Raw genomic sequence first — 12,838 nt, 5'->3', positions numbered from 1 at the left:
CTGTAGTCTTCTTCATGGGTAAATAAGGCATCCCCCTGAAAATAAGCCCTAGAGCATATTTTGGCCTTCAAAAAAAAAATAAGACAGTGTCTTATCATCGGGGAAACAGGGTAGTAAAATCACAAAATCTAATTCCTAAGTATAAATGTTCCTTATAACTTCTTGTGTTCAGATCTACTTTTATTTTTTTTATCCAGTTTCTGATGTCTCAGGAAAGATGGATGCATCTTTAGAAGGTCTACTCCCTCGTCAAGAAATGCGGATGAAGGAGGGTTTAGAAAAGGCTTTACAGCATCGTGACAAGCTTCTGGAGTATGACAAGACTAGGTATTTGTTGCTTTTATCAAAATCGTCCGAAGTCTGAAGGCTCTACTTATGTTTTTGTGGTTACTTTTCAAAACCAAATTATTTTGTCAGAATGTGTGCTATATATGCATTTTCCCTTTTGACTATTGTCAAAAAAAGAAATGATAAACACTGCAATTTCTTTTTTTTTTTTTTTGTGTTTTACAGTGTACGGCGCACACATGTGATTGATGATGAGTCCGATTACTTCTCCACTGATTCCAACCAGTGGCTGTCCAAGGTAGAAAGAGATGCTCTTTGTAAGAGGGAACAAGAACTGCAAGAATTACGTCATGCTTCCCGACTCTCCCGTAAAGTCACCATTGACTTTGCTGGCCGTAAAGTTTTTGAGGAAGAAGGAGCACTCTCTGAATATCACAAGAGGTAAAAAAAAAACCATAATATTAGATTTTATGCAAAACCAAATTTTATGATTACTAAGTGCTGAAATCATGTAGTGAGTGTGGAGCACTTGATACCAACAAATAATAACATTTATTTACCTTTTTGTAATCAACAATACAATGATTTATTCTCCATCTTATATACTCAATGTATTTTCTGGACAGATTTGATGAGACTGTACAGGCTATTAACTCTGGGACAATAGGGAATCCAGTGCGGAATCCTAGAGAAAATCGGTGTGATTCCAGCCTTCTGAATCCTAACTTGACGCTTCCACCACCAGTAGTAAGCAACTGTTTGGTACATTGAAAAGCTATTTTTGTGAATTTTTATAACCCTTATAACACATTTATATTTGTGAAACCCTTTATAGTATTTTGCTTTTTAGTTAATTGTTTAGTCATAGCTACTAATTTCTTGCAACAAACTAGTGAAAGAGCAATTAGTTATCTTAAAAATTAGTCCCAATTCTCTCCTCCATTCATAGGAGACATCACAAAGAGTGATGGAATATTAAGGAGAGTTTTTTTCCCCCAACAGGATTTTTTGTTGTTTGATATTCTGACCTTGTACTACAAGGAAATGAAAACCATAATTATGTTTAAAGTTATTGAAATTGATATTATGAGTTGATCAACTGCTTAGTTCAATATTTCAATAATTGCCTGCCATATCCCCACAGTATTGTAGCAATTCAAAATATGCAGAAAAAAAGAGGATATATTTGATTTTATATATGTGCCAATTAACAAAAACTTTTTATTTAGAAATTATTAAAACACCAATAAAAGATTATGCCATTTGTCTTTACCAACTTAGAGTTATTTTGTAAATCTGTAATTGCCCTCAGTTGTTTTTTGGTTAGATTACTCGGAACTCCTTCACTAGGCTGCCACTCTGATATTGCTTTGGATACCTGCTGCACAAATGCATGAAGAATCAGATTCTGTTTTAGATTAGTTAGGGAATCATTTTACAGCTGGGGTCTGATGTAGAATAAACTACATCCTGATAGGTAAGTCATCAATATCAGCATCATCTAATAGGTTTTCATTGTCAAGTTGAATCAAATCTTTCATGACCTTGAAATCAATAAAGTTGAAATCCAGCCATTCTTTCAGAGGGCCAGGTACATCTTCATGTTCTTTATTTACCAGTATTTTAAAATACAGTTTTCTAGCAAAAAGATGTATGTCTTTTACAAACTCAAATTTGTTTAGTGTATCAGTAGGGCAAAAACTGAGTCATAATTTTAGGACTTCCAGTTCCATGACAGATAGCTTGTGTTGTGGCAAATTGATCACATTTAGTGTGTCTAATGAGGCGGTAACTTTACCGTGTATAGGTTCATGGGACACGATTTAGGACCCCCTGTTGCAGGGGGTCCTGTGCCTAAAAAAGTGCTCTTGAGGGTTTTTGATTTTGTGGCTGATTTCATGATAGCTGGTGTGGAATTATGTGATATAGGAAGTGTAGTGATAGAATTATCGTATCTAGGTTTTGTCTATCCTTTGCTAAGTTAATCCTCCTTTGTCTTTTTCTGCCTTGTTTCATCTCGGAAGACAGAGGCAAGGGATTTTTTGACATAAAAGAAGCCTGGGATGAATTATCAGATCGCTGTCAGCTGTTTCTGAATGTTGTTCATTAGTCTTTCAATAATGTTTAAAAAATTTATTGATGGTTTAGAAGAGTGAAACCCTTCAATGTTGTGAGGTGCTATACTGTTAGCTGGTAAATCATGTGATATATTATGGTCCAATCTGTGAGAAATATTGATGTTCAGATCGTGCCGTCTTGCATGTTAAGACAAATGGCATAAACTTTTATTGGTGTTTTAGCTAGCGGGGAGCCCCTTACTCTCTTAGAATCTTGTACCCAGATTGGGAGGACATCTGTTCTAAGCAGATGGTGTAGTCTGGGCACAGAGACACGCTCGAATATAGACAGCAACATTCCATAGCTTGTTTCTGTTAAGTTCTTCAGTATGGTTTACACAAAAAATAAATCATGATGATAATGAACATATTCCTGAAGTGTGACTATGCTGTTTACAAAGTTTGCTACTTACCAACATAAGAAATAACTTTGGAAAAAAAAGTTAGAAACTTTTTTTTTTTTAAGAAAATTCTAACTAAAATACAATTAAAAGAGAAAAACAAACAAACCACAGTGTAAAACATACTGCAAATAGTCCAACTAATAAACCATAATGCAGCCTAACATGGCTACTCCAAGCACAAAAACAAGAATACCAACAATATCAACAATAATAATGATGGTAAGAGTGTACGCAATATTATTAAAGATGATGATAATCCTTTCAATACCTCACCCAATGCATCTTCAAATAAAATGTAGCTAAAAGAGTCACAGACATCACCATTTGTCTCTGTAAATTTGTATGGGGTTATTTATTAGGGGCTGTGATTAAATATTAAGCAGGAAATGTTACGATATACACTGTGAAGATATTTTGTTTGTTGTATTACATTTTCTGAGGTTATGCATTAATCAATACTTGGCATTGTCTGGATAAAAGAATGCCTTGAAAGGATGTTTATAATGCCAGACTTTGGCTAAAAATTATTTGTGGAGTCAATTGCTTAAGTCTGTTATGCTAAATTGAGAGATATGTAGTTTATCATTGGACTAGTTGTCCACTGTAATAAAATCTACCAATGCAGGGCCTAGTGGCCCAATTGAGTTCCTGGGTAGGGAATGGGATATACAGATGCACAATGGTAATCTGAAAACCTTGTATAGAAAGCTTGGGTATTAGAAAATTTAGTCTTATTCTCAGAGACTTAATATTCGATATAAAGACCTCCCCTAAAAAAAAGAAAAATGTGGGAATTATGCTTCTAAGAAAATCAAAGACTAAGGTGCTTCTTATTTTGTGTCTGGACATTACAAAAAAATTATACATAATAAAAGATAATAGTATAGTATGGGTAGTTCAGGTAAATTGTGAAATGTACACATCTATAACATACCCAAGCAACAATATGTTTTCCCATTTCTATATCTAATCTTTTAAGCTATACCCAAGCTGAAACATACCTGAAACCCAAAACTAAACAAATGTTAGGTGAGTGGTTAAGAAAAAAAAATAGCTGATGTCTATCTAATACAGGAAATGTAACCTTCCTATGCTATATAGAATGACATGTAGATAAGCAAAAACATTAGAAAAGGTTCATAGCAGTTACAATTGGTGCATACTTGTGCTGAATCCACAGAGCACTGCCAGGTAAATCTAGATAATATACATTAATGGAAAAACAAGGTGAAAAGAAAACAAGCATAACCTATAACACTATAATTTAAACACCTGGGTCAAATTTTCCTAGTAACAGAAGTGAACAAATAGTGTGGGGTTATTAAAAAATGTGTTTGTATTTCAAATTTTATTTGTATATGTTTCCTCTAAGCACTCCTCTGGTTTCCTTCTCTATTCAAAAATATAGTGGTAGGTGAAATGGCTTCTTCTTCTGTAGCAGTTCTTGCAGCACAATAGCATAAGAACGCCAGACAAATCTAAAATAGACAAATTCATGCATCTTGGTATTCATTAGTAAAAATTATTTAGTATATTTTTAAATTAAACTTTGCATGTAACTGCAGAGAACTGCTCAAACTGGGCAAGGGAAAGAAAGCCTGGGAGCTGATATGATGTGCTGCATGTGAACTGGCTGACCAGGAGCATAAAAATGATAGTGGAAGAAAAAGTAACGTAAGGAGAGAGATAACCCAATCAGTCTGCTGTTGCTTTTTCACTACCACATCTGCAGGATTAAGGTGTACAGAGGGCATCACTTTATTCCTTATACAGCCTATAGCTGTAAAGGGATGTAGTGTCATCTATCTGTGTAAAAGAGCTACCTAAATCTCAATAATGGGGAGACAGAATTGTTTTTTTGTTTATTTATTTATTTTGCAGGTAAAACCTTCTATTTTATTTTTCTGTGTTTTTAGCTGTTTTCATAAAATTTAAAGCCATTGATCCCACTCTTATGTTCTTTTGTTTTGTTCCAGTGGGTGGATCAGGTGAGTGCAGGCTCAAACAGAAGCCAAACATTCGTGGAAGCAGATAACCCACAACGAAGCAGGCTTCGAATTCAGGACCGGGAATTGCAGGAAATCGGTGATCATGGCATGTGTCTAAGCATGCATCAGCCTTGGGCATCTCTTCTTGTTGCAGGAATTAAAAGGTGAGTTGGGGTTTAAGTTTTGTGAATAGATCTCGTTTTTGTTGCATCAATTCTAATTTTAAATTCATTGTTATTTTTCACTACATCCTACCAAGCTGTTTTAGCACATTTGTCTTGTTCTGTTGAGGATTGCTAGCAATTTTGTTGCTTTTTAGGTTTAAATTGAATAGCAACTTGTTTTCAATACCTAGGGATTATCAGCCCTCTTTTAGGAAATGTCGAAGCATACTCCAAATTGATAATTACACTCCCACCAAATGTGCTTTCCCGGCTGATTTGGATAGCACCAGCATCTATCTGATGTTATGGATAAGAATCTGCAGGATAGCAATACCAGCAGAAAACATTTTTTACAATTTTTCTGCTGAGCCTTATTAGCCAGGTAAAGTTTTTAGGTCAGAATAAGGGCATACTTTAAGTCACCATTGTTGAAGGTTCTACCCAAATCTCCCTCCCAGTAACGTGTAAAGAGAATAGGAAAAAGATCACATTCTTATAAAAGTAAATAACCAAGAAACTACATAAACGGGGCAATCACTTTGAAGAAGCAAATTTTTTAAGGGGGTAAAGGCTCTACCAAGCAGCGACAGATCAATGAAAGAAGTCAAAAAGGAGGGGAACTTGCGGTAACAAAACCAGGGGAGGTAGTTAGGAGTAAACAGTTTACTGGGGTCAGAATATATATACACTCCCAAGTATTAAATTGCGTCTTGGTATATTTTTTTTAATATGGAGACTACCCCGTGGGCTTGTGAAATATACATTCTGTATTTGTAATAGTGGTTATACTAATAGTGGGGACTATTTTTTTGAGCAGAGTTACATCTTGCCCTATTGCACCGGAAATCAAAAATTTCGTTTTAGGTGGATTTCTGCTTTAGGTAGACATATGAACCATTTTAAATTTTTTAAACTATACATTACTGGTGTCTAAAGGAAAGGGTTTTGTGGCCGATAAAGTTAATAGTATTAACTAATGTGAAACCTTCTTTGAGTCTTCTGTTAAACAAAATTTTTATCGTTGCAGAAGTATCAGAAGTTCGTATCAGAAGTTACTGCCATTAGTTTTTAATTGTAAGGGTTGAAAGGTTGCGGCAAAATTCTGAACTAACTTTTAAAAATATGTGCTTATATTAAACAGGATTTTTTTATAGAGCCAACATATCACGCAGTGCTGTACATTAAATAGGGGCTGCAAATAACAGACAGATATAGAGTTTACAATCTAGGAGACCATTGCTGTTGTTTTTGAAATAAATATTGTGTCCAATTCTTGGCTGATTTTAATTTCTAAAAATATTGAGGTTTACTTTGTCGTATTTTGTATTTCCTAATCTGACAAATGTTTTTAACGGGTGACAGGGCTGAACTGCAGACGGGCCAGATTAGCACCCACACTCAGGTGTTTTTTTTTTTTTTTTTAACCACGCTAGTATACAAATTCACTTCTAACTGTACACATTAGGTAAAATCTCTACTTTTACTAACTTCAGATTTTCTGGTTCATCAGAGAATAGTTATTCCTGCTGTATTTGTGAAAACACTCCACTATGTTTTAGACCTAATCGCCCTATAACACCATTATTTGTATTTTGCATATCAGTAAATAAGTATTGTTGAAAGGCTATACTATACTATTGTCTGATTTTTATTACTGCATTTGTTATCAGCTTTGTAGTTTATAGACTGACTATGAAATGTAACATTACTTATGCGTATGTGGAAATGCTTTAGATGTTCTTTAGGCAGCTATTAATGCTTACAAATAGATTACTGTCTAAATGTATATTCATTATTTAAAGTCCTTTGGCAAAATTTATATTATCTATATCAAATTTTCTTTGCATGGCAGAAAAAAAAGAATCTTAGAATTTTTGCATATAATCATTGTGTATACAAGCAATTTGCCAGCAGGACTGAGGATGATCTCTGGCTAAGCTGCTCCATCTCTACATTCTTCCCTGCTGACAAACAATGTGATTCTAGTTACTTCATGTTGATTTGTGACTGTGCAGTTCAGTACTTGTCTGATCAGATTGCTCATTGTGGCTCTCACTTCTCTCTCCTGCAGGGTGGAGGGTAGGACGTGGTACAGTGCTCATCGAGGCCGTCTGTGGATAGCAGCAGCTGCCAAAAGACCTTCCCCGCAGGAGATCTCGGAGCTTGAGGCTTCATACCGAGTGCTACTTAACAAAGGTTGAGCTGTCAGACCTTCTTATAGACTCTGAAACAGGGGCATTAACATTGCAACAGGGGAAGCTATTATGTAGAATAGTGGTAGTGTATAGTAGATACTTATGAGAAAAAATGCTGCTTTTTATTCCATCATGATGTACTTTCATTTAGAAAAATTCTTCTACCATGCAAACAAAATATACAGCTTTAGAGTGGTTGCATTATAGTACATCTTTAAAAAAAAAAGAGTGTATACAAAGTAAACCACAACAAGAAGGTTCTAAAAAGCAGATCATAATATGCTAATATGTTGTGTTTTTTTATTGAAAAAAAAGGGTCTATGAGGTATGTAAAAATAGGATCTTTATTATTATTATTTTAAATCAAATTTTAAAAGCCTGATACACACTATGAAATCTGATCCCAGTTTTTTACTAGGCATGTTATTGATTGGAAGCCCCCAAACATTGACACAATATTCCTTGCTCTTCTAGTTTTTTGTGTTGAACAAAGCCAGCAGAGTTTACAATGTTTACCATATGGCTTACCATTGTGCTTTCCATGAAGGGTAAATGGGGTACATATTGAATGGTTACTAGCTAAATAGCAGGCACCTGGTTTATACCTGGGTATCCATCGTCTCCTATTTCATCCTATATATAGGGCATTTTATTACAGGCCCATTGGCTAACCTCGTCGTCTCTACATGACAAATCTGCCTCATTCTGTGCAGACTTCTAAAAAATCGTTCAGTCTCCCATTTCCTCTTCTTCCCAATGATCATTCTCCTTACATTTTTGACACATGAGAAGCTGACTTGGATACTACATTTACTCCACAACAAAAGGCTTAAATCCTCACCTTGATGCACAAGTTGTTTTGTGTTGAATATTTACGAGTTGTGTTAGGTTGGTGGTTAGCTGAAAATGCAGCTTTCCTCCTTTTTAATGCTCTGCCAGGCTTTTACTGCAGCAGTTTTGAGTTGCTGTTTGTTTGTGGGCCTTTTTGTCTGAAGTTTAGTCTTCAACAAGTGAAATGCATGCTCAATTGGGTTTAGATCAGGTGCCATTCAATAATATACCACTGCTTTGCTAATAAACTCCTGGGTTGTTTTGGCTGTATGTTTTGGGTCATTGTCCATCTGTATTATGAAACGCCTCCCAATCAATTTGACTGCATATAGCTGGATGTGAGCAGACAGTATGTCTCTGAACACCTCAGAATTCATTCGGCTGCTTCTGTCCTGTGTCACATCATGGATAAACACTAGTGTCCCAGTGCCACTGGCAGCCTTGCACGTCCAAGCCATCACACTGCCTCTGCCATGTTTTACAGATTATCTGGTATGCTTTGGATGATGAGCTGTTCCACGCCTTCCCCATACTTTTTTCTTACCATCATTCTGGTAAAGGATGATCTTGGTTTTATCTGTCCCACAATTTTTTTTCCAGAACTGTGCTGGCTTTTTTTAGATTTTTTTTTTTTTTTTTTTTAGCAAAGTCCAATTTAGCCTTTCTATTCTTTAGGCTTATGATTGGCTTGCACCTTGCAGTGCACACTCTGTATTTACTTTCATGCATTCTTCTCTTTATAGTAGACTTTAATATCGATATGTCTACTTCCTGGAGAGTGTTGTTCACTTGGTTGGCTGTTGTGAAGGGGTTTCTCTTCACCATGGAAATGGTTCTGCAATCATCCACCACTGTTGTCATCACCAGTGCTTTGTTTCTTTTTCATGATATACCAAACTTTAGATTTTGCCACTCCTAATATTGTAGCAATTTCTCGTATGGGTTTTTTCTGTTTTTGCAGCTTAGGGATGGCTTGTTTCACCTGCATGGAGAGCTCCTTTGACCACATGTTGCCTTTTCACAGCAAAATCTTCCACATACAAGCTGAAATAAAGCTGAAAGTCTGCAGTTCAACTGCATCTGAGTTGTTTCATTTAAAATAAATTCTGGTAACGTACAAAACCAAAATTAGAAAAAAAGTTGTCTCTGTCTAAATATTTATGGACCTAACTGTAAGGACTTTTTGTGTATTTTGAAATCAGACCCAGAGCGATTGCCATTTTATCTTTGCACCTACTCCTGCTCACTTCTAAAATTACTGTCTGCCAATATTCCATTATTTTTTTGCATATTGCTTGCTCCCCTCTTCTTTCTTCTGCTGACTTTTTCCAGATGACTAATAGCCCTGCTGATTTCATTGTACATAGTCACTCATCACATAGCTTTTCTGGAGGGCCCCATGGGTAAACTGGGGGATACCAAAATCGAAATAGTGTATTTGAAATTGTATTTTGTAGGGATTGTCCTGAGGGAGCTGGCCTTAGTTTCCCTCCCTTTGACAAAAGCAAGGTGGAGCCACCATCACCTCATGTTATGTAGATATTATAGGGTCAAGAACAGTAATTACTTATCAAAATCCTATCTTTAAGTGTAACAAATCACTAAACCTAGATGAATACTTGTTCATTTGCAGCTATTGATTTTCCCAAGGACTATCCGACTAGCTGTCTGCTGGGCTGTGTAGAAGTGGTTGACTGCTTGTCACAAGAACAGTTTCATGAACAAGTAAGTTAGCCCAATTATTCTGTTTGTATGCAGTAACAAATTTGGAAGGACAGATATTTGTTTCTGGAGAATAAAAAAACTCAAGCTTACTTTTTTCAATCGTAAGACAAACAGCATTTTATGTTAAGTATCCCAAACATACCTTGTTGCTGGAAACCAGTTTATATATTTTGGTCAAAGTAATACATGCCTGGGAGTAATTTAGTCAAATTGAATATTTTGATGGGTATATTCAAAAAAATAAAAAGCACATTGGAATTTACTTATGACTATTCTGGAGTCAGAATGATTCAGTTTTAAACCAAAAGCATGCCCCAATCAGGATTCATATTTATTTATATATATATATATATATATATATATATATATATATATTTTTTTTTTTTTTTTTTTTTTAAAAGGTTTAAATGGCCTAGATTTTTATAACCATATTCTATACCTGTCAATGACAAGTAAAGCCAACAGCAATAGCCACAGGCTGGGTTGCTTAAGCCATAAGTTTAGCCAATCTGGCTGCCAGACTGTGACAGCTGTCATGGTCTGAAGGCCTGGATTGGCTTAACAGTGACGGGAGCTCTGCTGGGCATAACCCCTGTCATTGTGCTTTGTCAATACAGCGAGAGGCAGTGTTGAACACCTGTTTCCGGCTGCCCCCTTGCTGGATACGCCAACTGTGTTAGAAGCTCTGTCCAGCTAGGTGGCACTTTTGTCATTGTGTCCAGCCAATACAGCCAGGGGGCAGCTGGAGACACTTTTTCCAGACTCCTGCTTGATAGATTGACTAAAACGGTACCCAGTGACAGGAACTTTGCCCAGTTTGTCATTGTTTTCAGCAGGGATGGCTGGTGCTGGATCAGTCATCATGTGAACTCATCTCTGGACCCTGCAAAAGTAAATATTAAAAAAAGTTTTTTTTTTCCTGCTGTGGTATTGTGTTATTTTGTGTCTGTTCTACCCCTTTCTGGCAATGGGTAAGGGGTGCTTTGTACCCCTGTACTCATTCCCCTGGCTGCGGACAACACGAGGTTCATGTTTTGGGAATGAGGATTTCCCCAAACTGTTGGAGGCAGGCGGCATCTGGTTTTGCCCAAAGAAAATACATCTACATGTTTTCCTTCTTTCATTCTTTGGCAAGCCAGATTCCGGAGGATGTTTATGAATTTGGGGGGAGGCACCTATGCTTGCTGCCCCTCATTTATTTGAAAAAAATAAAAAGAAAACTGGGGATGGCTAGGGCTGGACAAATTGTTGTGGAACATGTTTGTATTTGCTTTCAGTGGGGGAACTATGTCCTTCTTCAGTAATTTTGGCTTTCATAAACAAAAAACTTTCATAGGGCCCCTCCTGCTTGCTTCAAGTTGTATGTTTTTCTTATAAAATATTTCCATTCACCTAATTAAAAAACTAGAACAGAATTTTCTCTAATAAACATATAAGGAATATGATAAATAGCATAAAAGGAAAAGAACACTACAGTTTTCTGTAACAAAAAAGGATATTTATGTGTAGGTATTTAGGTGTTTTTCTAGGTGTATATTGTATTTAGGATGGGTTTGTAAAAAACTGGATGGCAAAAAAAACTGTTGTACATTTTATGTGAACAGTCTGATTTAAAATGTTTTTTTTTTCTACTTGCAGTATGCAGATCTCGGTGAAGAATCGGCATCACCCTTTGTCTTTATTTGTACCAACCCTCAAGAACTGCTAATAAAATTCCCCATTAAGGGACAACATAAGATATGTAAGTAAACAGATTCACTATCTTGATACATGCCAGGCTGCTTACACTTTAGGCTTATCGAGTTAATATTTAGAAAAAATGTATGCAAGATGACATCACTAGTGATTCTGTAGGTTATAACGTGCCATGTCATGTATACTTCCCAAAACAATCAAGAATCTTCCCACTAACCTACTGAGGCAAACAGATTTTTCCTTACTGGGTAGTAAAGAAGGATTGTTAATTGTTAACTGGTTATGACCCTTTTGATTACCTCCTTGCTAATATAAGATAAATGACACTCTCAAGGTGCAAAGCCCTTTTGCCAAGTGTGGCATTCTTATCATAAAATAAAAAATGCCTTCGAATGGTGCATGCATTGTTAATGATAAAAATGTCCTTTTTCTATTGGTCTGGAAACGGCTACGATTCACTGAAATCTACTTGTATACAGAATCCCCCTATAAATGACAGTCTGGCCACTTTTATACATTAGTTGTTCTACTCATGATCTACTATGTCAATCCTAGGACCATGATCATTTGACTGTAGCAACACTTCAACCTAGCATATTGCAAGCACTAACTGAGTTAAGGTAATTAGTTGATTGAAGTAACTAATTGCATTTAAGAATCTGTTTGTCTCTTCTGATGGCTATCTGCACCTGAAAAAAACAATGGAATTTTTTAACTGAAAATGTACAGGGGTATTTGCAGGGGGGTTTCTGCAGAAATAATTGCTAGAACTTAATGCTAACTTTCCCTGTAATTTTTTCTTTATATATTAGTGTATTCCTTTATTCTAGGGAAACTCGATTCCAAAATTCACCAAGGGGCCAAAAAAGGCTTAATGGCCAGAAAATAGAAGACCGCAAAACATTAAAACCAGCAAGTAAAAAGTTGGTCTGAAATCTACAAGCGAACCTGATTTTGATGTAATAAATAAATTATGCTGTATTTACACATGCTGGATCAAATGCTTACTGTAAACCAACAGAAACACAATATAAAATATTTTATTATATTCATTCTTGTTGTTATTCTTAACATTCCTGTTTACCGACTGCACACACTCATGACTGGCTCTCTGAGTACACTGTACAAGAACTGTTCAGTTTACAGCTGCGCAGCATCTCCTTTTCTCCTTCTTCCAAGTTTCATCTTCCTTCCTGTGTTGCAATCCTCCTTGATCCAAATCTGCATACTGTCAGTAAACTTGTCACTGACACATGCTGCAGGCTTGCAGCACTGCAGACTAGCTCTTTACTAGACTCACTTAAGGAGCAGGTTGTTGGAATGGAACCTGGTTGTTAAGTAATGAGCATCTGTAATTGGATTTCTGAAATCATTTCCTAGAAAAGTTTACATCATGTTCCTGTCTGATTCAATTTCAGTATCATCCATACA

General features: G+C 36.1%; 1 protein-coding gene across 1 annotated transcript in view; it reads left to right on the top strand.

Moving 5' to 3' along the window:
• Positions 1-12,459, top strand: part of TRIP4 (thyroid hormone receptor interactor 4) — a 20,216-nt gene extending 7,757 nt beyond the window's left edge. Inside the window, exons 6-13 of the mRNA XM_072402213.1 lie at positions 198-327; positions 514-729; positions 915-1,035; positions 4,786-4,961; positions 7,033-7,157; positions 9,621-9,712; positions 11,351-11,453; positions 12,238-12,459. Of these exons, the coding sequence (XP_072258314.1) occupies positions 198-327; positions 514-729; positions 915-1,035; positions 4,786-4,961; positions 7,033-7,157; positions 9,621-9,712; positions 11,351-11,453; positions 12,238-12,296 (1,022 nt within the window). The 3' untranslated portion in view covers positions 12,297-12,459. The remainder of the gene's footprint in view (positions 1-197; positions 328-513; positions 730-914; positions 1,036-4,785; positions 4,962-7,032; positions 7,158-9,620; positions 9,713-11,350; positions 11,454-12,237) is intronic.
• Positions 12,460-12,838: the final 379 nt, after the last annotated feature.

This window comes from Pyxicephalus adspersus, chromosome 2 (assembly GCF_032062135.1).
Source record: "Pyxicephalus adspersus chromosome 2, UCB_Pads_2.0, whole genome shotgun sequence".
NCBI lineage: Eukaryota > Metazoa > Chordata > Amphibia > Anura > Pyxicephalidae > Pyxicephalus > Pyxicephalus adspersus.
This window is presented reverse-complemented; position numbering and strand designations above follow the sequence as displayed.